At 44.1% G+C, this 25,361-nt stretch overlaps 1 protein-coding gene across 5 annotated transcripts in view; it reads right to left on the bottom strand.

Moving 5' to 3' along the window:
* Positions 1-25,361, bottom strand: part of USP34 (ubiquitin specific peptidase 34) — a 240,088-nt gene that overhangs the window by 74,417 nt on the left and 140,310 nt on the right. For all 5 annotated transcript variants that reach the window (XM_068232384.1, XM_068232385.1, XM_068232387.1 and 2 more), the window contains 11 exons: positions 18,808-18,908; positions 16,543-16,752; positions 14,354-14,479; positions 14,086-14,208; positions 12,305-12,388; positions 11,349-11,435; positions 9,163-9,363; positions 7,809-7,891; positions 5,282-5,322; positions 2,998-3,122; positions 1,059-1,211 (listed from right to left, as the gene is read on the bottom strand). In XM_068232384.1, coding sequence (XP_068088485.1) covers positions 1,059-1,211; positions 2,998-3,122; positions 5,282-5,322; positions 7,809-7,891; positions 9,163-9,363; positions 11,349-11,435; positions 12,305-12,388; positions 14,086-14,208; positions 14,354-14,479; positions 16,543-16,752; positions 18,808-18,908 — 1,334 coding nt within the window. The remainder of the gene's footprint in view (positions 1-1,058; positions 1,212-2,997; positions 3,123-5,281; positions 5,323-7,808; positions 7,892-9,162; positions 9,364-11,348; positions 11,436-12,304; positions 12,389-14,085; positions 14,209-14,353; positions 14,480-16,542; positions 16,753-18,807; positions 18,909-25,361) is intronic.

Raw genomic sequence — 25,361 nt, 5'->3', positions numbered from 1 at the left:
CTTACGAACGATCGTTATCGCATGTCTGTACGTAGCTTAATACTTTTAGCCATAGACTCTGAACAAGCATGCAGATCAGATATTTGAGATAAAAAAAAAAGCTGACAAGATTAGCTGCATGCTTGTTTTAGGTGTGCAATTTAGACACTACTTATGCCAGAATGATCAACAGGACTGCCAGGCAACTGGCATTGCCTTAAAGAAAAATATGGCAGCCTCTGTATCCAGTGTCTGTTCAGGTTCCCTTTAATTCAGAAAATTAGCACCCCATGGATCATCTGTAATCCTCATGGTGGATCTAATCCACTTCCTCCATCACTGCAACCATTCAAGAGTTTGTTTTAGCAAAAAGGCCAATGTAGTAGCTTTGAAAATTGGGAAACGAGATGTCAAAACTTGCAATAAAGATACACGAGTCAAAAGTAACAGGCAGTCTAGTATGTAAAGTAGAAAATTCTTCTGAAGTGTATAATGCAGCCAAGAAAGTATTTCATCCCCAAAATGTGAGAAGTAACAACAGTGGGAAATAACAGCCAAGGCTTACTAGGAAGTCACTGGTTGGATAGGTTGATGTAAGCAGGGGTCTCAAACTCGCGGGCCATTTGCGGCCGTCGATACAATATTTTGTGGCCCTCGCCAGCAAAAGCTTCCTTATAGTTCGCTTCAGTCCTCCCAAGTAATCCGCCATGTCCCCGCGGCTAAACGAGGGCTGCAGAGCCCCAAATCGCCCGGGGGGCAATCTGCTGGCATTTCCTGGAAGGGGCAGAGCTTTCAGCTTTAGCTCTGCCCCTCCTGACGTCAATCGCCGCACGGATCGCCGCCTCTCCCCGCCCCTCTCTGTGAAGGAAGAGTGAGAGGGGCGGGCAGAGGCGGCGATGCGCCGTGATTGTGAAATTCCTTATGCGGCCCAGCCTCATCCTGACTTTGCCTCCTGCGGCCCCCCAGGTAAAGTGAGTTTGAGACCCCTGATGTACAGGTAGGAATTAATATAGGAAAAGTACAGAGAAGCAGAGCTACCTTCACAGCTTGAATAGAGCAGACATTTTCCAGTCACTCACCCGAATGGGTTTTAGTGCTTGAGCATCAGGAAGAAATTTTAATAGTGTTGATGCAGCCAGAAGCAGGAATGACCGATTTATAGAGTCGCCGCCATCCAGACCAGAAAGGGACAGCTTGTACAGGCCATTGCACGATTCATGACGAACTGCAGTCTAGCAAATAAACATGGACACGTTACAGTTGAATTTAAATTGCACATATTTTAAATAAAATGGTCATTTCACAAGAACAAGCCTCATCACTCATTGCCTTGCCTACAAGAGGACGGATATCAAGGAGGAAAAAGACACTACTGACCTGTGGCTGCAGATCATAAGTGCATGTCCTTTAGGAGGCCATTTATAAAGAAGCAATACATCACAGTGAACCACAAAACTTAAACATTGGTCTATTTATAAAAAGGTGGTATTTTTTGCAAAGCTAAACACCTCTGAAATGCCCGGTAATATTCCTACGCCAGCTATTGGTCCCCGATTGGCTGGGTTAAGGTCACATGATGTGGCGGTGACCACACAATTGATCCAGGCTTTCCCTGACTTTTCCTTAGAAATAAGAAGATGACACTGCCACATGTACCAGAACCCCACTAAGTTCTCACAATTCTTTAGTATTAAACAAAATCCTTGTGGCCTTCCACTGGACCACAGTGCCCTGATCTGACAAACAGTCATTATTCCATGAAAACAAGAGATAGTGATCAATGTACACACTTGCTTCCCTATCCTGATCAGATATTTACCTGAAATCTAGTAGAGAATCAAATGAACCACATCACCTATCTCTGCAGTGACTGGTTTCACACGATGCCATGTGGCTAATGACCCCTGCAGCTCCTCCTCTAGCCTGATGCCTAATCATAGATTCAGACGATAGTGTCCACAATTCGTGCACTGCCATCTACCGTGGGTTTCCACTAGGAATTCTAAACTATGCAAGTAAAAACGCACACCAGTACATTTGTCCTGTGTGCCTGCAAAATGACATTCAATAGCTTTGAAAGGCACAAACAATTCACATTCAAGTGAAGTATGCAGTACATTTAGATATCAGCGAAAATTGTATTACACTAGTTGTAACGATGTACTGCAGTTTATGAGGTGGCATCCTTGCAATTGGGAAATGTGCAAGGCTGTAAAAAATGCTCCAAGTGCAACTAGAGGAAAGGAACCCTAGGCACACTAACATCCAGCTGCAGACAGTTCCATACACACATAGATTGCAACCCAATCTGGCAAATTTATTAATCCCTCTCTGAACTGAATCCGTAAACGACCGAATCCTTCCATACATTGCACACAGATTATGTGGCATGTCGTGCTTAAGATTTCCAGCAGATTTGAGAGATCGAGTCTGCCGGGAATAATCGATGTGTGTATGGCCTTGCTTTACTGCAGCTTGTTCTGTGCAGTCATACCAGATTTTATCAGAAGGGGACACCATACATGTTTATACCTGGGGGCTCTGAAAAACAAAAGGGATTTAGAGGTTCCTAGACAGACCCTTTACCATGAGGCTGACTTTTAGGCTGGGTTTATAGGGGGCATGGTGTTGCCGGTAACAGTAGGAAAGTATCGCAATGGGAAAGCAACACCACACGTTATCCAAGCGCTGCATATGCAAGCAGTGAAGCATACAGTCAATGAAAAGCTCCTGTTTAACACACACGTTTTGAGGTAGCCCACTGAAAGCAGTGTTACGATGTCGCAACACACCCGTCGCATAGGTGGTGAATTGCAGTGCAAAAAGCTACCTAACTATGCTGCACCACTGTGAACCTAACCTTATACTCTTATGGCTATGAATACTTAGACAACAACCCCTCCAAAAAAAAATCAAATTTTACACACATTAATAGATAGAAGTCATATTAATCACATTAATACATAGAAGTCATATTTTATGACAAGCATAAGATTTCTCTTGAAGATAGAGTCTTACCTCAGGTATAAGAAGCGTTAATTTTTTAAGCCAATCTTGTAAATTATCACTATCTGCGAGACTGGATTTGACCAAAGAGCAGCAATGAGCCCAACTGACAAGAAGCCACATTGAATAATGCGTCACTAGATGGGAGAAACAAGAGAAATGTGTCAGAAGATTGTCATAGGCCAGCATACATAATGGCTCTATCTGTATTCAGACATGCAGTGCATATGGAAGTGTGGAAGCCGACAATTCAGAATTCATAGATTACATCCAGCACAGTGTAAAATGTAATATTCACCTGCAGCTAATGTTTTAAATCCATTCCAAACAACCCCATGATCAATAGCAGAATTATAATGAATTAAAGTGTTGCTGCCCCCCTCCCCCACCCACCGTTAAGAGTGCAGAGGACTCCCAGCTGCCACTGGGTAACATGATTTTCTCTCTCCCTAAACTTATAACTGAAATAACAGAAATAAAAGTGCTGACAGTGTAAGGAGGATTTGGCAGCCATTTTGCTCCTCAGATCACTGGCCAAACAACCTCTATACTAGGAAGAGGGACAATGCAAGAGAAGCCCAAGAATAAAGGCGGCCAACCTATAAGATATGAAAAGTGAAAAGGTTACAACTACACGTGTATTAAAGCAAACATGTAATGTCCAAGAAAAAAACCAGTTAGATACTTGCTGAGGCAGTGGAAAGCCTCTGGATGCTCTGCAGGCTTCCCACGTCCTCCTTGACCCCACTGCTGCTGGCCAGGGCCCTCTCACTTCAGGGCAGCACTCCCCTCTCAGGCTGTGCATGGATGGGAGCGAGAGACCATACCCAACGAGGGACCTTGCGCAGGAACAGAGGGCTTCTTCACGGATAGGGAAGCCTCTGGACTACCCACAGGATTCCCTCTATTGAGGTAAATACCAAACTTTTTTTTCTAGAGAACATTACAGGATCACTTTAAGAAAAATTTTCAAGGAATGATGCTGATGCATAATGTATTTTCCTTGCTGTCCTTTCCTTTTTTGACTCATATGCTCATTGTTGTATTATATCTATGTCTTATTCGACTTGAACTACTTTGTACGGTTTTACATTTTATTTCAATAAAGTTTTGTTGAAGAAAAAGAAAAAAATTAAACAGTGTCGTAGTAGACAATACTTCATGAAAAAGGTTTTGTGACCTTTTATTGCAGTAAGCTGTACCTGTGGCCTCACATCAGATCCAGCATAATAAAGTGCATCCCGCCTTTATGAACCAGAGTTCCACTTTAACCACTTTACCACCAGTGGTGCGGATATCTCTGTCCCTTTTTCCCCCCTGTCAACACCACAGACGGAGATATCAGCACCTCCCGCCGCTCCCTCGTGCACGCCGCCGCCCGCTCGCCCGGAGATCAATGAATGGGAAAAAATGTTCCCGTTTGTTGATCTAAGCCCACCGCAATGATCGGCTGCTTCTATGAGAAGCAGCGCGATCATTTAAAAAAGAAAAAAAAAAGTTTCCCAGCCTCATAACACTTCCTGCAAGATTACTTCCTACGCTTGCAGGTCGCATAAACAAAGTAACTGTGGCCATCTTGTGGCCAAATAGTAAAACTACACCCTAAAGCATTTTTCATATACAAATACATTAGTTTTACACAAAAAATTAACTCATTACCTCCCACACTTCCCAATTTTTTTTTTTACTAAAAAAAAAAAAAAATTACAATACAAAAAAAAAATACATAAATAGTTACCTTAGGGACTGAACTTTTTAAATATTTATGTCAAGAGGGTATAACACTGCTACTTTATAAACTATGGGCTTGTAATTAGGGATGGACGCAAAACTGAAAAAAATGCACCTTTATTTCCAAATAAAATATTGGCGCCAAACATTGCGATAGGGACAGAATTTAAACGGTTTTATAATCGGGACAAATGGGCAAATAAATTTCATGGGTTTTATTTACAGTAGCATGCATTATTCAAAAAACTATAATGGCCGAAAGCTGAAAAATAATGTTTTTCCCACAATTTTTCCTATCTTCCTATTAAAACATATTTAGAATAAAATAATTCTTTGCTTAATGTCCCACCTAAATAAAGCCTAATTGGTGGTGAAAAAAACAAGATATAGTTCATTTCATTGTGATAAGTAATGATAAAGTTATAGACGAATGAATGGAAGGAGCGCTGAAAGGTGAAAATTGCTCTGGTGTTCAAGGGGTTAAACCTCTCAGTTGTGAAGTGGTTAATAATGCAGCTTGAAAATCTGTCAGAATTATGGAATATTGAATTGTAGAATAATTTACCTTCATGCCTTGACCTATGATTAGACTGGGCTTTTAATACCCTGCAACAAAAGGACAGGTCAGGTTACCATGCAGCTTACACACTAAACAATCTAGGTGTACGGTAATCTATAACAGTGTTTCACAGCATAATTATAGCAGGTACTCCTTAACCACTAGCGTACCAACAGTCTCTGGCCCATTAAAGCGGTTTAAAACCCTGACATAAAATTCAATAAAAACATGTTTTCCTACTTTTTATATGCTATACGGTTATCATATTTGCATTTGTGCATAAGTATTATTATTCATTTATATGTTATAGGTTCCCAAAAGTACAGTTTTTTGCTTTGTGAGCTGACTTTGCATTTTATTAACTGGTTTTATTCATTCATTCAGGCAGACATGATTTGACTCTGTGTCCGGGAGCTCCTGCAGTCAGAGAATGTGTCACATTCCACACTTGATGCATTTAAGTAAACACAAGATTATTGGGATGCAGTAGCTCTGTTGGCAGGGGAGCTTCTAAATTCATCTGTGATTAACCCTTTGAATGATGTTCTAGTAAAAAAAAAATGCTGGTTGTACATAATATGCTGTGAATATTCTATTAGAGCAAAGAAGAAATTCTGCGTTATAAGGACCAGAGACTGCTGGGTACCATAAAACAGGGCTTACCGAGGAATCACTGCGTGGACCCGCCACTCTCTTTGGTCACACATCACCGCATGCCCCTTGCTCTGCCGTCGCTATGACAGCAGAGCTCTGTGAGTTGGCTCCTGACCCTGTCATCAAGGTGCTGGTAAATGATGTATACATTTCATTTGCTTATCTCTTGTTTACTGTACCAAATTCCATTCACTCTGAACTGAAAGCAGTCTGCTCATTTTGTGAGGAAAGAGTGAACAATGAGGGGAGGGTGGATTTCCCTCACAGTTATCTCTGTGTGTAGCTGTGAGTCAGAGAGCTCTCAGAAGCTGCCTGTGTTTCTGAGCTGTCTGCAGATAGAGGAAATGTAACTTGTTTTTAACATTAATTGTCAGTGACTCAACAGCTTTTCATACTTTTTTGCTCTGTAGTCTGATATGCAGAAAACAACACTGGCTGTGCATTGAAGCAGAAACCCCTTCGCAAATGATTTGTCCCAATAGAGTTAAATCCTATACACAATGAATGAAAGCTTTTGCCTTTGATATTTAACATGAAAATTAGGAAAAGGTTTACACAGCTACTTAGACATTATTTGTACATTGTCATTTTAGAACACTTGGGTATTGATAGTATTGTTTAAGTTATACTTTTCTAAATCTCAAAATATGGTGTGTGTTGGTCCATTCTCACTGGTCACGTTAAAATAAGGAGACATATCTCCTTCCTCCAATGGCTACACTGGCACCAAGCTTCAGTCTAAAGGTGGGTAGACGCATACAATCTTGATTGGTCAATTTTACCACCTCCATGTACTATGAGGATTAACGTATTTTGAACACCATGAACAGATTGTGTAGGTAAACTCTCATAATACATGGAAGTGTTAAAATTGGAGATTAAAGATTGAATGTGTTTTACACCCTTTAGCTTCGAGTCTAGAGGAAGGTGGAAGCTATAACTCAAGGTAGGTGGTTCTTATTTTTGGCTTTTTGTAACTATCTTTGTCCATTTGCTTGTTGTTACACAGTGCAAACACCAGGGTTGAAACTCCTCCCTGGCCTAGCCTTGCCTAAACAGGACTTTTTGACTGACCATCCAAGATTTGTAGCCCTGAAGATGTTAAGAGAAAGCATTCTAGTGCCAGTTCAAGGTGGTCAAGGCTGCCTTCTACGGACACAAAGGGATTCTGGAGTCCATTGCACAGTTAAAGTTTTCGGGCCACCCTGATGTACCCCTCAGTATGAAATCTCTCAATACAGCATAAGTGTTGCTACCAACCTTCTCTGTCCAAGTTCCCTCACGGTCTCCCTGCCCCCTCTGGGTCTTCAATTTTTGTTCTTGGGAGTGGTTGTTCTGATATGAGCAACTAGGTTGTGCTGTCTAGCTAAAATTGGGGATGAAACTTTGTGCTGATCAAGCTACTGGCTGCAAGACTAAACTCCATTGTTATGCCAAGAAACATATAGCCCCCTGCCTGGTAAAACTGGATATCACCCTGCACTGGTCAAAAGGAAAACAGAGAAATGCACCCTGTATGTATTTAGAGAGTTTAGCCTGTCTAATCCCCCCTCATTTGTGTGTAATTGCTAGTTGTAATTCAATCACTCCCATGTGTTACATGACTACCTATTGCAGATAAGCAGATAAGCCCATTTGAAAGCACGGGCTGTAAACAATATGTCTGCTTCCATGAATCAGGAAGTAGAAACTGTGCAGATTTAGTTTAGGATTTGTATCAACTGTAACAAAGAAATGTTCTTTGTTTAAAGGTTACTATGCTGTAGTGTATCTTAGAGCAGAGAGGACATTCGGAGTTCAGGTCCGCTTTAAGCCCTTCAAACAGGGTACTCATCTGCTGTATCCTTTAAAGAGGGTAGAAAGGATTTGATTTACTCACCTTTGGGCTAAGTTGTCATAGGTATACGCAACAGACATTAACCGCTGAATCATACACGTTCCTTGGACCAGAACTAAAAACACCTTCAGAGAGAAACAAACGCATATATTAAATCAACACAAAGCAATAGAAGGAACAAGTAGCTTTTGCTTTTCAGCAATACTTGCAGCCTCACAATTAGTTAAGCCATAATAAAGTACATGATGCTTGCTTTAGTCTGTCTGTCCCTACAAGAGACCCCGATTCTTCTCTGCAGGACCTATGAGAACCTTCTTAGCGGTAGTCAGGCACGGGCTGGAAATCTGCAGCTCAGAGCAGTAACCCAGAGTTTGATCCATGAGAGGGAGGTGAGTAATGTGCAGAGCTGCCACAGATCTATCTAGTGGTAAGATTTTTATGGTCTTAAATCTCGTGAATAAATTGCACTGCTTTCAGAACTGAAAATCTGCAAATAATCATAATGCTAGGGGGGTTAACCTCTTAAAATTAAAACTAGTCAGACTGGGTCCTGACTAGAGAGAAACTCACTTGCATACCTGATTAACTCTTTCAGGCAGAAAAAGAAAAGGGACAAAGCAGTGTTCTCCCCAGGCCCTTTTAGCCTCAGCTCCAACCGGCTGTCATCAGCTCACCTCCTCTTATGCTTTAAGCAGAATTGTGCAGAGAAGGGCCGACCCAACATTCTCATCTCGCCCCACCCGGCTATTTTTTCATGCCACCTGGGTGGGAAAGTTTTCTGAGGAGAACACTGCACAGCATAGTTATATGTATGCTCGGGGCTTGAATCATGTCCCCTCAGGTATTTGCCCTTCAAGGTCGAACTCCAGAAACAAATCTACATATAGATCAGCATGTGGAGCACCTTTGTGGTGGAAATAAGGCTTCAAAGACAACAAAAATACTAAACTTATACCAAGCAGCACGAAAAGAGCAGACTTCTGGGTGGGGCTGTCGCTTAGCACAGTATATAATGTAGGCCAGACTACATGGGGGTGGGCCTTCGGCTGAGCCACCTGCCTCAGAGGACTATGCTGCAGGAAGTGGCTGTAGAATGAGCTTCTCATCTGGTCATGTGATAGCAATTTATTTTACACCAGCTAATCAAGAATGCTTCTATACAGAGGGAAACAATCTCTGCCACCAAGTTCCCCCAACACTGGCCTAGTGAGGAAGGATTTCTACAATGGCCTAGGAAAACAAAGCTGAAGAAAGTTTTGCTTTAAAGGACAAATCTGTGACGCTCCAACTGCCTGTGCAAAGATTAGGATGAACATTTGAAATTACAACCTTACGAAAAAAAACACATTTTTACAATGACTGATGTTTTTATAAGAAGAATGTCACTGAAAATTACCTCTGTTAATCGAGGTATATGGAGTCCTTTAGAATGATCAGCACCAGATTTCCTCGATTTACCAGGCCAGGCTCTTTTCCTATGGCTTTCTGCTATTCCTGCCCAGGCAAAGACATCGTGATATGCCAGGTCCAGATCCGTGGGGTCCACAGCAAACTGACATATCAACTTTAACAAGCAAGCTAAGCAGTCCAGCTGCCACTGTAGAGGTACAGAATGGAATAATATGTCTAAGAAAACATTTCATTGCAGTTAAAGCGTATTACATATCATCTTACTACTGTAGACTAACAAGGGAAAAATCCTTTCATTTGTCAAATATTTGGTTATTTGCCATCAAGATTAAAATGATAGAGCTATGCAATACTGCCTACTTAAAATGTAATAACAGTCTAGGATGATATACAAATTAAAACCTTTACTCGTATAATTATCCTACCTGCTTTTGCCCCAAAGTAATTACAGTAAATCTGTGTGAAAAACCCACTTTCCCTCTCAGCTCACAGTACAGTTTGTGCTGGAAGAGTCATCCTGCATAATTATGCCATATCCAGTTATGGCTCTTTTCCACTACATGTAATTCCAATGCAATTCTAAAAAGTCCTGCATGCTGTTTTTTTTTTTTTGTCTTGCTAGCAAGCAGTGAGGCTTCTTGCACACAGGGACGTTACAGGCGCACGTTAGTGCAGCCTGCAACGCTCCCCAAATGCACAGCAATGTAACACAAGTGGGCTGTTCACACTGCTGTGCGTTCTATGCGGCTAAGCCGCGTTAGACTGTTTGCACATGCTCAGTCATGTTGGGGAGGAGGGGAGAGCAGCCAGGCACATGGCTAATTAATATTCACTGCACTCAGTGACGTGCAGTGTTTACTTCCTGGAGCGGGCGCTCTGTGCAGCGATTGGCCGGGCGGGACCACGTGATGCCGCATGCGTCCAAGAGTACGCATCACGGACGCCAGAGTGATCTGCACAACGCGTCTCACTCCGACGTCCACACCAGAGAGCACCAGGCGTTGCGTTAGGGGCACGTTATCTGCCCTATAATGTCCCCTAAACGCAACGTCCTGGTGTGTAACTAGCCTTAAAGTCGCAAGTTGCAGTGTAAAAGTAGCAGTGTGGACTAATTGATGGAATAAAAATAACTGATGATTCAACTGATATGCTAACCGTAATCTGGATTTACTACCCGTGATAATTTATAAACATTAAGTACTGTACTACTGTAATATACATACATACATACATATACACACACACACTGACAGGTCAAATTTTTTATTATTCGCTATAATAAAATAATTACTAGAATATTACACAGAATGCAAATTCCATTCCCAACCCTAAGGAATGTGTTGGTGAAGACAAGTTATTTTAGAGCTCTTTCACATCAAAAATCGCAAAACGCAACAAACACGTTTTGCATTTCATATTTTGCGTTGTGCAATTTTCATTATGCTGTCCTCAATTGAAACTCAGGAAAAATGCAGCAGAACTACGATTTCACTTTTAGAAAATCGCAAATGCATTCAGTATGAATGCATTCCCACTGTAACTTTGGGGGTTTTTTTTTGCTCGTGATCGCACTGTGCTGATCACCAGAGTTCAGCAAAGCGCTGCTGCACGAGTTATCCTATGGGATTACTCACACTGCAGCGATTGCAGCGCGTTTGCAATTTCCGATGACACGATTCTCATTCATTGGAATGAGAATCGCAAAACGCAATCGCCGAAAAATAACGGAACACAGCAAAGCAACGCCTAGCGATTGTGATCGGTGTTGCTAAGTGTAAAAGGGGCATTAGCCAGGAAAGTATACTAGGTCACTGAGTTTAGAAAAAAACAAAATTGTACACTGTGGAAAACTGCAATCTGCTGCATAATATTAGTTTAGCGCACACACAGAAGCTCCCTGCTTTGTTTGCACTAAGCAAACACTTCTATTTTCTCCTCTTGGAGATCAAAGGACACTTTGCAGTGGGGAGAACTGAGTGCAGCGCAAGCCTTGTGTCAAATACGTTTGGAGGGTCCCAGCGTTGGATAGGTGCGGACAAGGAGGATGGGGAAACCTCTGTATTATCCCTTTTGTTTTTTTGTACTAAAAAATAAAAAGACTTCATCTACAGAAAGCATGTATACAATTCACACTGTACCATAGACTGGACAACCAGTTTACTATAAACTCACCACTGTCCAAGATTCATGCTCTTTGGGCTCCAATATACCAGAATTAAAAATTTCAATGAGTTGCTGTAGACCACCAGCAGCTACAAACTAAACACACAACACGTCAAAATATTACAACAGGTCAAGGCCAACAGTTTCATCAAATGGACATTACATGGAGGACTTCAAAAGAGCTCTAAAGCAGTACACAGAATAGTAAATGGCATTTCAAAAATGTCTGTTCGCACCCAAACATTAATACTTCATATCTGTAATTTTTACGTTTGTATTGACGAGCTAGTAGTTTCACTGGAAGCCTTTGGTTCCCTCATTTCCACCCAAGCCCAACGGAAAGCCGCTACTGCGCTTGCACAAGAGCGTGGTAGGTAAATATTTCAGCTGTTACTTCGCAGACACAGTAGCAGCTGAAATATTTACCTACCACAGTGGCTAAAGCTGCCGACTGATTTTTTGAGGGCTGGCAGCAGAGGGTGAAGAGGAGGGAAGAAACCTCATTAGGATCCAGAGGCTACTCCCTCTTTTTAAGGGCCAGAACCTTTTTTTTTTCAATTTACTTCCTGATCACATTATCACTTCCCGTGTACGGGAGCTGGCGGCGTTAAAACCATCAGGCTTAGGTAGCCACAAGTGTGGCGTATATTTAACTGCATGCGTTTATAGCCCTTTTCAACCAGCAGCATGCTACTCCTGACTTAGTAAAAGTACTCATTTATATGTTATTTCTATAGAAAGGGAAAAAAAACACGCCATGCAGTTTTTACTGAACTTTGTCTCTCATAATGCACTGTGGGTGTTCTGACTTTAATAAGCTGTGTGTTTATTTCATGTTGGTGAAATGTAAGTCGTTATTTACACAGACAAACTAAAAAGTATGGAAGTCAAATACACACTCCCTATTTCTTCCAGTATAGAATTAGATGAATCCACAGTACATTATCCATTGCCAAGATAGATACCTTGCAACTCCATGTGTTTTTACTGTTCTCAATCTGGTCTTCACTAGAATCGTCTGAGTCTGGATACAAATCGCTGTAACTGCCCTGAAAGGTAAAAATTAACAATATGAATTATACTCAAGAAATACATTGTATGTAATTTACACTTATGAACCAAAACCTTAAAACCCCATGGCTAATATGGTGTTGGACCCCTCGTGCCAACAGCTGTGACCTGTCAGCACAGCCTCTGGAAGAACCCTGAAGGTGACCTTTACATCTGGCAACAGGACCCCATGAGCAAAGCCTTTAAATTTTGTGACATTCAGTACTTTCCAGAGATGCTCAAGTGGACGGAGATCTGGGGAAACTGGAGGCTAGAGAAAACATAATTTAGCAAACCAGACTAGCTGGAGCTTGTTTATTTGAGGGGAGCAGAGAAAAACCTCACATTAGCTCCACTCCTTGCTCAAAAAAAATAAATCACTGCACAGCACACCGCTGTACCCATGGATACAGGACTCTGGACAAGCCGATGGAAATCCCATCGCTGGAACGCTGAGAGCAGGCGAGTGAAACGGCACTTCATATCTAGGTAAAAATGAGACATGGAGTGCGAGGAGAGGGGCATTTGGGGAGGGGGGCAGCCTCTTGCCACCTGGTAATAGTTGCCGCCCTGAAGTACGCAATTCATGTTGCTTCATGGAAAAACTGCCCCTAAGATTTGAAAGCTGGTCTACCAAGCTTTCCTTCCTTGGACCAGTTTTAGTAAGTACTAATCACTGAATAGTGGCGACACTCCACAAGACCTGCTGGTATTGGAGCGACTTTTCTTCTTTCACCACAGTAACTTTTCACTTGCTACCACATGCACCACATGTATCGCACCCTCGACAAATGCTGATGTAGCAAAATCATCAGTGTGATTCACATACCAGTAGTCAGCCCAAAGACCATAAACTATGAATGTGAACATGGGGCCCGCTAATGGAATATAAACTAATGATAGCATTTATTAAGGTTCTCCAGGGCTGGAAACACAGGAAAATGTCTGTAGTTCTGCAAACATGGTTTGGAACTATTAAAAGCTCATCCTTGGCAACAGTATTCTGCTTGTGGTACTGTTGCCATGAGTTTGTCAAGAACCTCCCGCCTTGCTGCATAAGTAGTTTTGTGCAGAGCAAGAGCCTTACCTATTCATTTTGTTACACCTGCACTACTTCCCTGTTGACTGACAAAAAGGCTTGACAAGCCTATCTTTTAGCTTCCGTTAAAGCTAATACACACGCCAGATTAAAGTTGGGCGAGAAGGCCAATAGCAACCCTCTCTGTCGGTAATCTGGCATGTGTACAGCAGCCCCCAGTTAAAGATCTGCCAGGTGGATCAAATTAGTCGAGCAACAGCCAATAGCTTTGTTCCACCAGCTCACCCTGTCCGCTGCATGACATCACATACGAGCCACTTTCTCAACATCAATCTAGCATGTGTTAAAAGAACAACTTGGAGAAGAAGTGTGGAGGAAGAAATAAAGATGGTTGGGACATCATGGACTGAGATAGAAAAAAAAAATCGCCCAGGATAGAAACCGGTGGCATACATTTGTTGAGGCCCTTTGCTCCAGTAAGAGAGACAGAATTAAGTAAGTTAGAAGAACTGTGGACTGGTTTTATATGCTTATAGAACAAAGTAATCAAGCAGAAATAATATCAATTAATCCTTGTAATTTAAAGAGAAGAACATTTTCCTTCAATGGCAAGTGAACATTTTATCAGCACAATGTCTAAAATCATCAAAGTATTACCGTAGACTCTCTTCTTATCCTCCTGTTAGGTTTGCCTAATGCTTCAATAATTTCAAGAGCGTACAGAAGTTTGTGAGCACTTTTGATGCGCAGTAAGTCCTTCCAACAAGGTACATCGTTTCCCTTAAAAAAGAGACAAAGTCATTTAAAAAAGGCTAACAACTGAAAACCAGCAAATGCTGAGGTTTCTTCTTGAGCAATGGCAACCCTAGCATGCTCATCAGCTTGGATTACACTGCTGAGGAATTGACTGCCCACTAGTACTCACCTGCTCATCAGACACATTCTGGAAGGCCTGTAACATATTGGGACAAGTAGGCAGCAGCATCAGGAGCTCCCAGACACGCCTAGACAGGTTCTCTGCATGGAGATGCAGCTCCTCACACCTCGCACTCTGCAATACAGTAGTCCGTTAACATTATTTTAGTATTAAAGCAGACTTTGCATAATAGTTTTTAATTTTAGCGGTACCTGAGCAGATAAAGGAGGTCTCTGCAGTGTTCAGGCATGATTAGGTCTGGGACCCACAGAAGCTGTTTCAGATGCGTTTTGGAATCGCCAGTGATTACAAAAGCGCTAGGCTATTGAGTGTCAATGGAGGTGATTCCACAGGAGAAATTTTGATTTCTCCAAATCACATTTGTGGGTCCTGCACCTCTTTGGGTGTGAGTGGGCTCCAGTACAATGTATAGGATTGCTGCAAGATCACTTTTCAATCACTCGTAACCCCCCCCCCCCCCCCCCCCCAAAAAAAAAGAGAAGAAATCACAAACTGCAATCGCTGTACAAATCACTAACATTGAATGCAATTGCTTTTTCTAGTGGTCCCCAGTCCTAACTCATACATATATAGCAATGCCCGAGAGTCAAAAGGTAACAGTTAATTTCTACCTTTAAATTGCCAACAAACTCAGTTCCACAAAAAAAAAAAAAAAAAAAAAACATTTATATAACAAGAAAATGCCCAAACTTCCTTAGTCTTCAAGAAGGATACTGTGTAAATAGGCCTAGTCTGCAGCTGCTTCACTTGGAGGCTAGGGCTGCTGTACAGCTCAACAGCCAGTGAAGACCCCAAGCTAAAGGAAGCATCTGTTTTCTGAGGAAACATCTACCGCTATCACTTTAGCTACCTAACTTCATTTTACACATATGGAATATGTATGCTGTATTATAACTATAAGCATGAACAGAAGATAACCATATGCTTGAAAAAACAGAGCATTTCTTGTGAGCTATTTTCTTGAACAACTTTACAGTTTAAGTCTGTATTCCCGCATCCTACAATAATTTACACACATTCATTAGGGCCCGTTTCCACTATCGCGAATCCGCATGCGTTGCCCGCATGCGGATTCGCACAGCCAGTACAAGTGGATGGGACTGTTTCCACTTGTGCGTTTTCCTGAACGTTTTTCTGTGCAGAAAAAATCTGCATGGTAGGGTCCTCAGAATTCGCCTGCGTGTGGAATGCAGGCGAATCGCACGCAATGTATTTAATAGGGAAATTGCATGCGTTTTCCCCATGCGTTTTTTGCCGCGATTTTGCATGCGATTTCGCATAGGTACCCATGTTAATTCACACAGGCAGTGACATGGTTAAAATCGCATTACCCTAACCTATGCGAAATCGCATGCGAAATCGCGGCAAAAAATGCATGCGGAATCGCACCCGCATGCGATTTCGCCTGCGGTGATTCGCCGGCGATTACGCAACGCAATAGTGGAAACGGGCCCTTAGCGTCTACATATAATCCTGCGGCTTCAATTACAATGGTCATTGGAACAGTTTCTGTTTCATTACATGGTTACAGTTGAGAGAAAATAGACATTTTAACTTTGTACAATTAGCATAACAATATCAGTAACTGGTCCAGGTGGTTGGGACAACCTGAGAAGACTTTATAGTAGAGCTGCAATTCTGCATTCTCAACACCACAGCAATGAGGAATGAATAGAGTTTGGCTCACACTGGTGACATGATCTACCTATGGAAGAAAAAGTTTTTGCCATTTATTTAGAAAGGGGTTCTTAAAATAAGAAGAAGTAGTTATGGCAAATTCTATATTTGCATTTAAAGGGGGCTTAGAGGCTTTCCTTCCATTGAAGAAAATCCATGGCTATAATGACTAGGTAACTCCCGGTGTTGGTCCAGGGATTTTATCTGATTGCCAACTGGAGTTAGGAGAAAACTTTCTTTTACATTTTAAAGGCTAATTGGCCCAAGCCTTGAAATGTTTTTGGCCTTCCCCTGTAGCAACTGAAATATGTGAGGGTACAGAATAGTGTACTGTAGCAATTTTTTTTTTATTATTGGTTGAACTCCATTTTTAACCTAACTATGATGGATAATGAGATCCAGACTGCATCTACAGTATTTATTGACTTTACAAAGCTATTTCAAAATGTCTCCCTAAATTCAGTCATATTCATCAGTTATTCACACAAGAAAATTCGTACCTCAATATCTTCTATGTCCATTTCTCCTGAGGGAGGCTTGAATGATGCCAACATTTCTAGCAGGTCGAAGAGAGTGGTGAGGTGGGGTTCCTGCAGCAGAAGCAACATAGGGATATTGTCCTTCTGTGGGGGTGGCAGGCAGGATGCCGGTAGCTGCACTCCTTCCCCTTTCCTTTCCCGTCGTGGGGCGCCCAGTGACACAAATACCATCTGAAACCAAAACAAGATACACAAATGTAACTTTTCTCTCCTCCCCATCTAATACTATGCCTTACTGTTGGACATGAAGACATTATATTGGGCAGGATGACAGGTGAGTAATGGAGCTTTACACTAGATGTTTATGGAGTCAAAAGGGCCTGATGCATGTAACTGCAGTAATACTGCCATGCACAGACAGCGCACAATACACTTACTTCTGCCAGCAAGTACAACAAGTAACGTAATTAGAGCAACCAGTACTTGAGCAGTGTGACTATTGCTACATAAACTGCAGTTACTAACGAGTGTTACCACAGCTCCGGCAGTGGAAAGTCAACTCATCGGGTTGGTGACTTCTGCACATGAGCGCAGCTCCCTCCGCTGGGAGCGTTCTATGCAGGCACGGAGCTACTGCGCAGAACGCTCCTGGTGGGAGCGCGATTGTGAGAGGCACGCGCCTAGGACCATCCACTACGGGGCCTAGAGCTGAAACATGGAATAGCACGGACCTGCGACACACTTCTAGAGGCTGGAAGAAGCCCCAGGTAAATAAATCTGAATACCTGTTTGTCATCTTGCATCTCCCTTAAGGGCATTGCAGCTTTCTATTTTAACCCCCTTGCCGGTCCAATTCTTGCGGCAAGGGGGCAGCGCAGAACTTTTTTTTTTAAAAAATCATGTAGCTAGCCTAATGCTACGGTAGGCGGCGATCGCGTACCACACGCAGCTAGCAAAGTGCTAGTTGCATGTAGGGAAAAAAAATTGTGAAAATCGGCCCAGCAGGGCCAGAGCAATCCTCCTGCGCGAGTTATCCTGAGCTCAGCTCGGGATAACCGGCAAGGAGGTTAATGTATCGGCCCTTACTTAATTCACTTTTCCGCCTAAATTTTCTCCTAAGTTATATTTTCATATCTTATTAATAAAATGTCTTTTAAGCCACCAAGAGGCAAGAAAATATTCAGAATATTTTTGACAGTTCTTGGTTTACCTACTTATGGTACTTTTTCATTTGCAAAGTGCTGAAAATGTATTTTAAACAGAAGATGAAAATGTATCTCCTGGGAGAAAAATTAAAGCAAATGTCAGCCAAATTAAGATATGCAAGCTCTGCGTACCCGGGGCTTCCTCCAGCCCCTTGCAGCCAACATGTCCCACGCCGCAGCTCCACTCTCAGCCGCTGGTGGGGTCTCCGCCAGTGCAGAGGGCCAACTTCGCAAGGTCGTCCTCTACTGCACCGCTGTCAATCAAGTTCACTTTGTCCGGAGCGTATTGCGTAGGTGCATTACACACCAAACAACATGAACTTGATTGACAGCGGTGCTCCTGCAGGCGCAGTAGAGGACGACCTCGCAAGGTCGACCTCTGCACTGGCTGGGACTCCGGGCCGGCGGTTGAGAGCGGAGCTGCAGCGTGGGACAGGTTGGCTGCAAGGGGCTGGAGGAAGCCTTGGGTAAGTAGAGCTTGCATATATTCATTTGGCTGACGTTTCCTTTAAAGAGAATCTGTACTCTGAAATTCTTACAATAAAAAGCATACCATTCTATTCATTATGTGCTCCTGGTCCCCTCTGTGCTGTTTCTGCCATTCTCTGCTGCAAACCTGGCTTGTAATTGCCAGTTTTAGGCAGTGTTTACAAACAAACTAACCAGCTTCTAATAGGCTCAGCTAAGCAGAGTGTGTTAGTCACACAGAGCCTGCAGGGGGTGTGTACAGCTTCTAGCTAATCACAAGCAGCCCTGCACATTCCAGTCTGACTGCCTCAGCCTGACTGTGCCGACTATAGAGAGAAGATTAGATCATATAACAGAGATAACACAGCTACTGTGCAATTAGGAAAAGCTGCAGTAAGCCAGACCACATTAGAAAAGGCATAGGAACTTATAGCATAGAAGAAATAAAGATAAACAATTTGTTACAGAGTCTCTTTAAGAGAAAGAGTGAATTGAGTAAGGGCCATCATATCTTTCACAAGCATCCTTCAACCAACTTTAAAAGCAGGAAGGGACATACCAGCTCAAACTCAAAACTAAATTCCATCAAAAATGCTAATTACGTAATACATACCTGCATGTCCTTAAATCCCAGTTCATGAAGTGTTTTTTCATCGTAATCAGTAGTTAATTCATGACCAGATGAAATCATTCGAACGGGACCCATAAGACCACCTTGAAAAAAAAAAAACAGTTTTACAGTGAGCAATAAAATTAGTAGCTTAATTTACACCTATTTTAAAAACAAATTTAAACTGGACCTGAATTCTTGCACAGGACAGAAGGAAAACTTAGAGAAATGCACCCTGTATGTATTTAGAGAGTATAGCCTGTCTATTTCCCCTCATCTGTGACTAATCACAAGTTGTAATTTGATCTCAGCTGACTGCCATGGCAGAGAGATAATTGGTAAACACAATGTTAACCCTATGTCTGCTTTGATGAAAGCAGAAAGTGGACACCGCAGATGCAGGATTCGTTTTAGCTGTAACAAAGAAAGGTTTCTCTTTAACCACTTGATGACCCAGCCTTTACCCCCCCTTAAGGACCAGCGCTGTTTTCGCTGATCTGTGCTGGGTGGGCTCTACAGCCCCCAGCACAGATCAAACACCAGGCAGAGCGACCAGATCGCCCCCCTTTTTTCCCCACTAGGGGGATGATGTGCTGGGGGGGGGGGGGGGGGGGTCTGATCGCTTCTGCCTGTGTGTGGCTGGCGGGGGGGGGAACCTCAAAGCCCCCTCCGCCGCAGGATTCCCCCTCCTTCCTTCCTCTCCTCCCTCCCTTCCCCGGAGATCGGAGGCTGCACAGGAACGGATCTGTCCTGTGCAGCCTCTAACAGGCTCCTGCCTGTCATGTGACAGCGATCCCCGGCCGCTGATTGGCCGGGGATCGCTGATCTGGTGCAACGCTGCTACTGTTAGCAGCGTTGTACGAATGTAAACAAAGCGGATTATTTCCGCTTGTGTTTACATTTAGCCTGCGAGACGCGATCGGCGGCCTGCAGCCTATTCACGGAGCCCCCCGCCGTGAATTGACAGTAAGCAGCTTGCGCGAGCGGCTGCTTCCTGATTAATTAGCCTGCAGCCGGCGACGCATATCTGCGTCGCTGGTCCTGCAGCTGCCACTTTGCCGACGCGCATTATGAGTGCGCGGTCGGCAAGTGGTTAAAGGTTATTATGCTGTTGTGTATCTTTTAGAGCAGAGAAGAAGTTCTGAGTTCAGGTCCGCTTTAAGAAGCGACAAAGGGCAGGCATTGTCTAACATTTTTGTTGATATTTGTGTTTGCCCCAATAAAGAAAACAGATTTTCTGCAACCCACAACTGTGATTTGTAGGGGAGGGGGGGGGGGGGGGAGAGAGATAGAGAGCACCAAAATCAATGTCTTGTATGACCTATGCTAGCAAGGAGATGGTATGAATGTCTAGAATACATTATAGAGAGTGAACTTATGGCCAATGAGGTGAAAATAATTCCGAATTGATGCAGGATTATGCAAAGCTTTATGCAAAGGTATGCAGCTTAAAAATGGACCAATCAAATAAAGAGGTGGTAGGATTTGTTTGGTCCATTTTCAATCAACATACATTTGGATTGCTCACCCCTAGACTTCGTGGAAAGCAGCCATGATCTTAAATAAATGCAAGTATTGATACTGCATATTATGCAGACATACCACCTTTTCTGCACAGTTATTTCTTAGCACAGTGCTCCATTGAGTATATGAGTTATGTGAAAATGTGTCTCTCCTGGTCTCCCCTTTGCTGCGTCTGACCACTCAGGTCTATGATGGCTCAGACAACTGTTCCTAGAAATGAGCTGCACAGAGGAAGGGCTGCTTCCATGAGTTACATATAGCACTGCACATGTAGCAATGGGACTTCAAGGGAGTTTCCAGGTTATAGAAAAAACACCCCATTATCAAAAAGATAAACCAGATTTCTCGTCAACCAAGATATTAGACTATTTCCCACTTTCTGTTTCTGCCGACAGCCTCACTCTGTTAAGAAAACTGTTCAAAATCTCCAAGCAGTGTGTGCTAGCTACGCACGTCCACACAGTATGGATGTGAGCAACCTGCATCTCACAGAACATCTACAGACTGTTGGAAAAAGAGAACAGGGACGTAAGAAAAAAACTAAATACATTTTGCATTTTCAAACACAGTTACAACCTTAAATAAAATGGCGCTGGTCTCTGTAGGAAATCGATGATCTTTTTACTTTAGAGTAAGCAGATCAGCCTCCTGGAAACCCCCTTCTACTCAGTGGCGATTCTCGTGCACAAGAAGTTTTGCCTCAAAGCATAAACACCACCATATTGCACAACCATCACATGGTCTTCATACAAAACAGTCACGCTAAGAGAAATTCATTTACTGTTCTTTTATTCTTCCAGAATATTAATCCAGAATGAAAGTTTCCATTAATGACCAAACGCTCCATAACTGATTTCAGCTGTTCACTTACAGCAGTGATGCCTTTTAAGAAAATCTGTGATGAAAAAACTCCCCTGGGGGTACTCACCTCGGGTGGGGGAAGCCTCCAGATCCTATTGAGTCTTCCTTCGTCCTCCTCGGCCCCACGGTGGCGGAGAAAATCCTCCCGGAGCGGTGGCAATGTAAATATTTACCTTTTGGCTCCAGTGCAGGCGCAGTATCCACTCTTCCTACGGAGATAGGCGAAAATAGCCTGCGCAGTAGAGCGGACCAGACGGAGATTGGCCATTTCCGGCTATCTCTGTCAGAAGAGCCACAACAGTGCCCCCGCAAGAGCCCAAAAAGGTAAATATTGCACAGGCTGTCGGATTTGTCGCCTGTGCGTTCCGAGGGCTGCAGCGAGACCGCCGTGGGACACAGGAGAACGGAGGAAGCCTCAATAGGGTCCAGAGGCTTCCCCCTACTGAGGTGAGTACCCCAGAGGGCAACTTTTTCAGTACAGGTTTTCTTTAAAGAGAACCCGAGGTGGGAATTACTTTTACTATTGGGGCACAGAGGCTGGTTGTGCGCACTAAGACCAGCCTCTGTTGCCCCATCGTGTGCCTCCATGTCCCCCCTGCTCGCCGCTATACCCCCCGCATTGCTGGCGACACGCAGCGTGTCGCCAGCTCAATGTTTACCTTGCGCTGTCAGTCAGCGCTGCTCCCCTGCCTCCTCCGCATCGGCGCACCCGCCCGTGTCCCTTCCCTCCCGCTGATAGGAGGGAAGTGACGCGGCGGGTGGCGCCGATGCGGAGGAGGCGGGGGAGCGGCGCTGACTGACAGCGCAAGGTAAACATTGAGCTGGCGACACAGCCAGCAATGCGGGGGGTATAGCGGCGAGCAGGGGGGACATGGAGGCACACGATGGGGCAACAGAGGCTGGTCTTAGTGCGCACAACCAGCCTCTGTGCCCCAATAGTAAAAGTAATTCCCACCTCGGGTTCTCTTTAAGCATTTTTTTCAGTTACTGAAAATGTGTGCCTAGTCTTCATAGTTTTCAGCACATCTGCTTCTCCACCACCTCTACAAGATTAACACAAGTACCTTTCTGCAGATGCTTACTGCGAGTCACATGATGTGTGCAATTCCCAAAACTGCTTTGGATTATCTCAATAGAAGTGTCCATGGCGACTCCAAGCCTTGCAACTTACTCTATTAAGCTTGGTTCTCACCGTCACTGTCCTCCCTGCATTTCGGTGAACCAGGCAGTGACTTCAAAGCAGATGGGTAAATGACTGCAATGACTTTCCACTGGCCAGTTCACATTGATGTAGTGTTATTTTGCCCATTGCAGAAGAATGAAATTACATTTTTCTAGACAAGTAGACCGTGCTGCCATTCATTAAAAAACAAGCCTGTGAGTACAGGAGCATAAAAAAAAATAAAAAAAGCCCAATCCCAACCTTGGTAGAGGGACCCATGTCCTCCTCCAGACCACCGCCCCTGCTCTGGACCCTCTGAAAGTTTGTGGCTGTGCTCCTGTCTGTAAATGAGCGGAGGTACACTGCCTGTGCAGTAGCATGGTCTTGCTCATGCACAGATGGGAGCGCAGCCATGTGAACCTATTCGACAAGCTCTTGGCAAATAGGTTCAGAGGGTCCCAGTCCTGGAACAGCAAGGTGGAGGGGAGGCATCTGGATTAATCGAATACATGTCCAAAACCTGTGTCACGGACGGTTGCGGGGCCGCAGGCGCGTCCTGGAACCGCCCGTGAAGAAAAAGCAATCGCACTCGATTCCCTGCATCGATTGCGCTTCAAATCGGTACAATCTGGGTTGAGTGTGTAGGGACAGCTGAAGTCCTTTTCTTAGCAAAGAGAGCACCATCCTAAAGGCTGGATGGCTCTTTTGATATGCTAATGAGCCTGAGCCTAATCTGCCCCAGAGAGTCCCTGGCTTCAAGCTGTGCTGATGGCCCATCCATCAGGTATAAGGTGACAAGCACCATGGCAGAAGCAATCTAGTTGGGCTAAAAGCCAGACCCACTGGCTCATTCCCAGCAGGGGAGGCGACACCTCGCTGGCTGCTCCAAACTTCAAAGAGCCTTTGCCTGGGAATAACCTGAGTCTCATAGCAAATCCATAACTTCCCAGATCTGTCATATTTCTGGGGTTCCTGAGATGGCAGCTTCGCCAAACGTGGGGGAAGTGTAGCATGAGCCCCGGTGCTGGTTCTGAGGAAGTTTCAGAACATTCTGAGGTAAGGACTGCCAGTTAGGCAGTTTGAAAGTGCCTGATGATACCACAGGGGTCCCACCCCTCATGTCTGGTATCAGGGCGCTGGGTAAATCGAGACAGACCTGAAAATGTTAATAAATCTGCCCTGACCTGTACGGTTCTGTGAGATAGAGCCCATATATGGGTAGATATGATTTCTAGCCCCCAGTACAAGGGGAGGGCTCATCTCATCTTCTAAGGGGGTGTATGGCTCCCCGCCCTCACTCCCTCCTACTGAAGCAGGGGCATAAGAATGGCTGAGGACCCAAACTCAGTGTCCTCCAGCCTGAAACATCTTGCACTCATCAGATGCCAGCTTGAGGATATGCTGGCATCCACCTGGTCTGAACTCTGAACTCAAATTGAAACCCAGAACTCTGTTTTCCCACAAAAAGGACAACTTTCCAGGAACTAAGTATTTTTCTCCCTTCTTTTATTTTTTATACTGGCTATTACTGTTTTAATAATTGTTGATTTTAATAATTGTCTATATATATTAATTATTTATATTGCGTGAATAAACGACTTTCTCCAAGTCATTCACTGTCTGCTACCCTGCTTATCAGCACACACAGAACTGATCCCGGGTCTCTGAAGATACGCTACTGTTTGTTTGTTGTTGGCTAGACAGAATATCGTGTGTTTAACCGTTTTATTCGCAGGATTAGTCAGTTAATGGGCTCCACGGTCCCATGGTAACCGCGGTGGTGGCAGTACCCTGAACCAGTGGGTGAAGTTGTAATCACCCGTGTCTCACAGGCTCCCTTCTGAGTTGTCTGCGGCTAATTCTTAACGGTTCCTGCGCATTGACTGCGACCAGAGTTCGCACGATCTGTGCGCTGGCACCGTTTAGAAGGCTAAGTGCGGTCAGCCATTAGGGCTCCTGTGACAGTGTTAGGCAGCGGTTGGGACCTGTGTTGTGCTGAAAGTATCTGCGATAGCGCTATCGAGAAACGAACTAATTCGTTGGTGTAGCTGGAAGGCAATATATTTTTTATATATACAGAGAGACTGTGTAGCCAGTACCCCTCCCCAAAAGTTTTATTTTATTTGGCGTGGAAATGTCCGGGAACTACAAGAAAATGTGCCTGGCGGACCTGCAAAATCTTTGCCAAGAGAGAGGCATTGATGTCGGCCGCAAGAAACAAGGGGACCTGGTAACGGAATTGTTTCAATGGGATACCCAGCAACTGCAGGAGCTGGATGTGTCTGCTGAGGTAGACGCTGACCCATCTGACTCAAGGCAAGGGGAACCAGAGACTGAGACTCCTGACCGTACAGAGGTTGTGCATCCTGAGGGCCCTGCATCAACAGTTACGCAGGAGAATGTCAGTGTGGACCCCAATCCCAGAGTTTCTGAAAGTACTCGCCTGGAACCGGCCAGTACTGGACTGTCCGTTTGTACTGATCCGCTAATGCAGCAGGCATTATAAAAGCTGATGGACACTGACCTGGACAAGTACCTGCAGTACATGCGTGAGGAGCGGCAAATGCGGGAGGAACGGGAGCGGCAAGCCGCTGCTGCTGCTGAACGCCACGCAGAGAGGGATGCCGCTGAGCGAGAACGGGAGCGCCAATCTGCAGAGGCGCGGGAGAGACGACAGCATGAGCTCAACATGGCAAAGGTTCAACAGGCCAGCCGGAGTTCACCGCCCAGTCTCCCTGCTGAAGGAGCTGCACCACCCGTAAGTGCAAAATTTAAATTTGCTAATATTGAAAAAGACACAGACATTGACTTGTTTTTGCGGTCTTTTGAAAAAGCATGCCGTCAGTATCGTCTGTCCCAAGACCAGTGGGCCAGACTTCTGACACCTTTGCTGCGCTACAAAGCGCTTGATGCCTTCGCAGAATTGCCTGCGGAGAAGGATAATGATTATGCTGCTATAAAAGACGCTATCATTACTAAGTACCAGCTGACGCCAGAAGCCTATCGGAAA

The sequence above is a fragment of the Hyperolius riggenbachi genome, chromosome 4, assembly GCF_040937935.1.
Source record: "Hyperolius riggenbachi isolate aHypRig1 chromosome 4, aHypRig1.pri, whole genome shotgun sequence".
NCBI classification, from domain to species: Eukaryota; Metazoa; Chordata; class Amphibia; order Anura; family Hyperoliidae; genus Hyperolius; species Hyperolius riggenbachi.
Note: the sequence above shows the minus strand (reverse complement) of the source record. Positions and strands in the feature narration are given on the sequence as shown.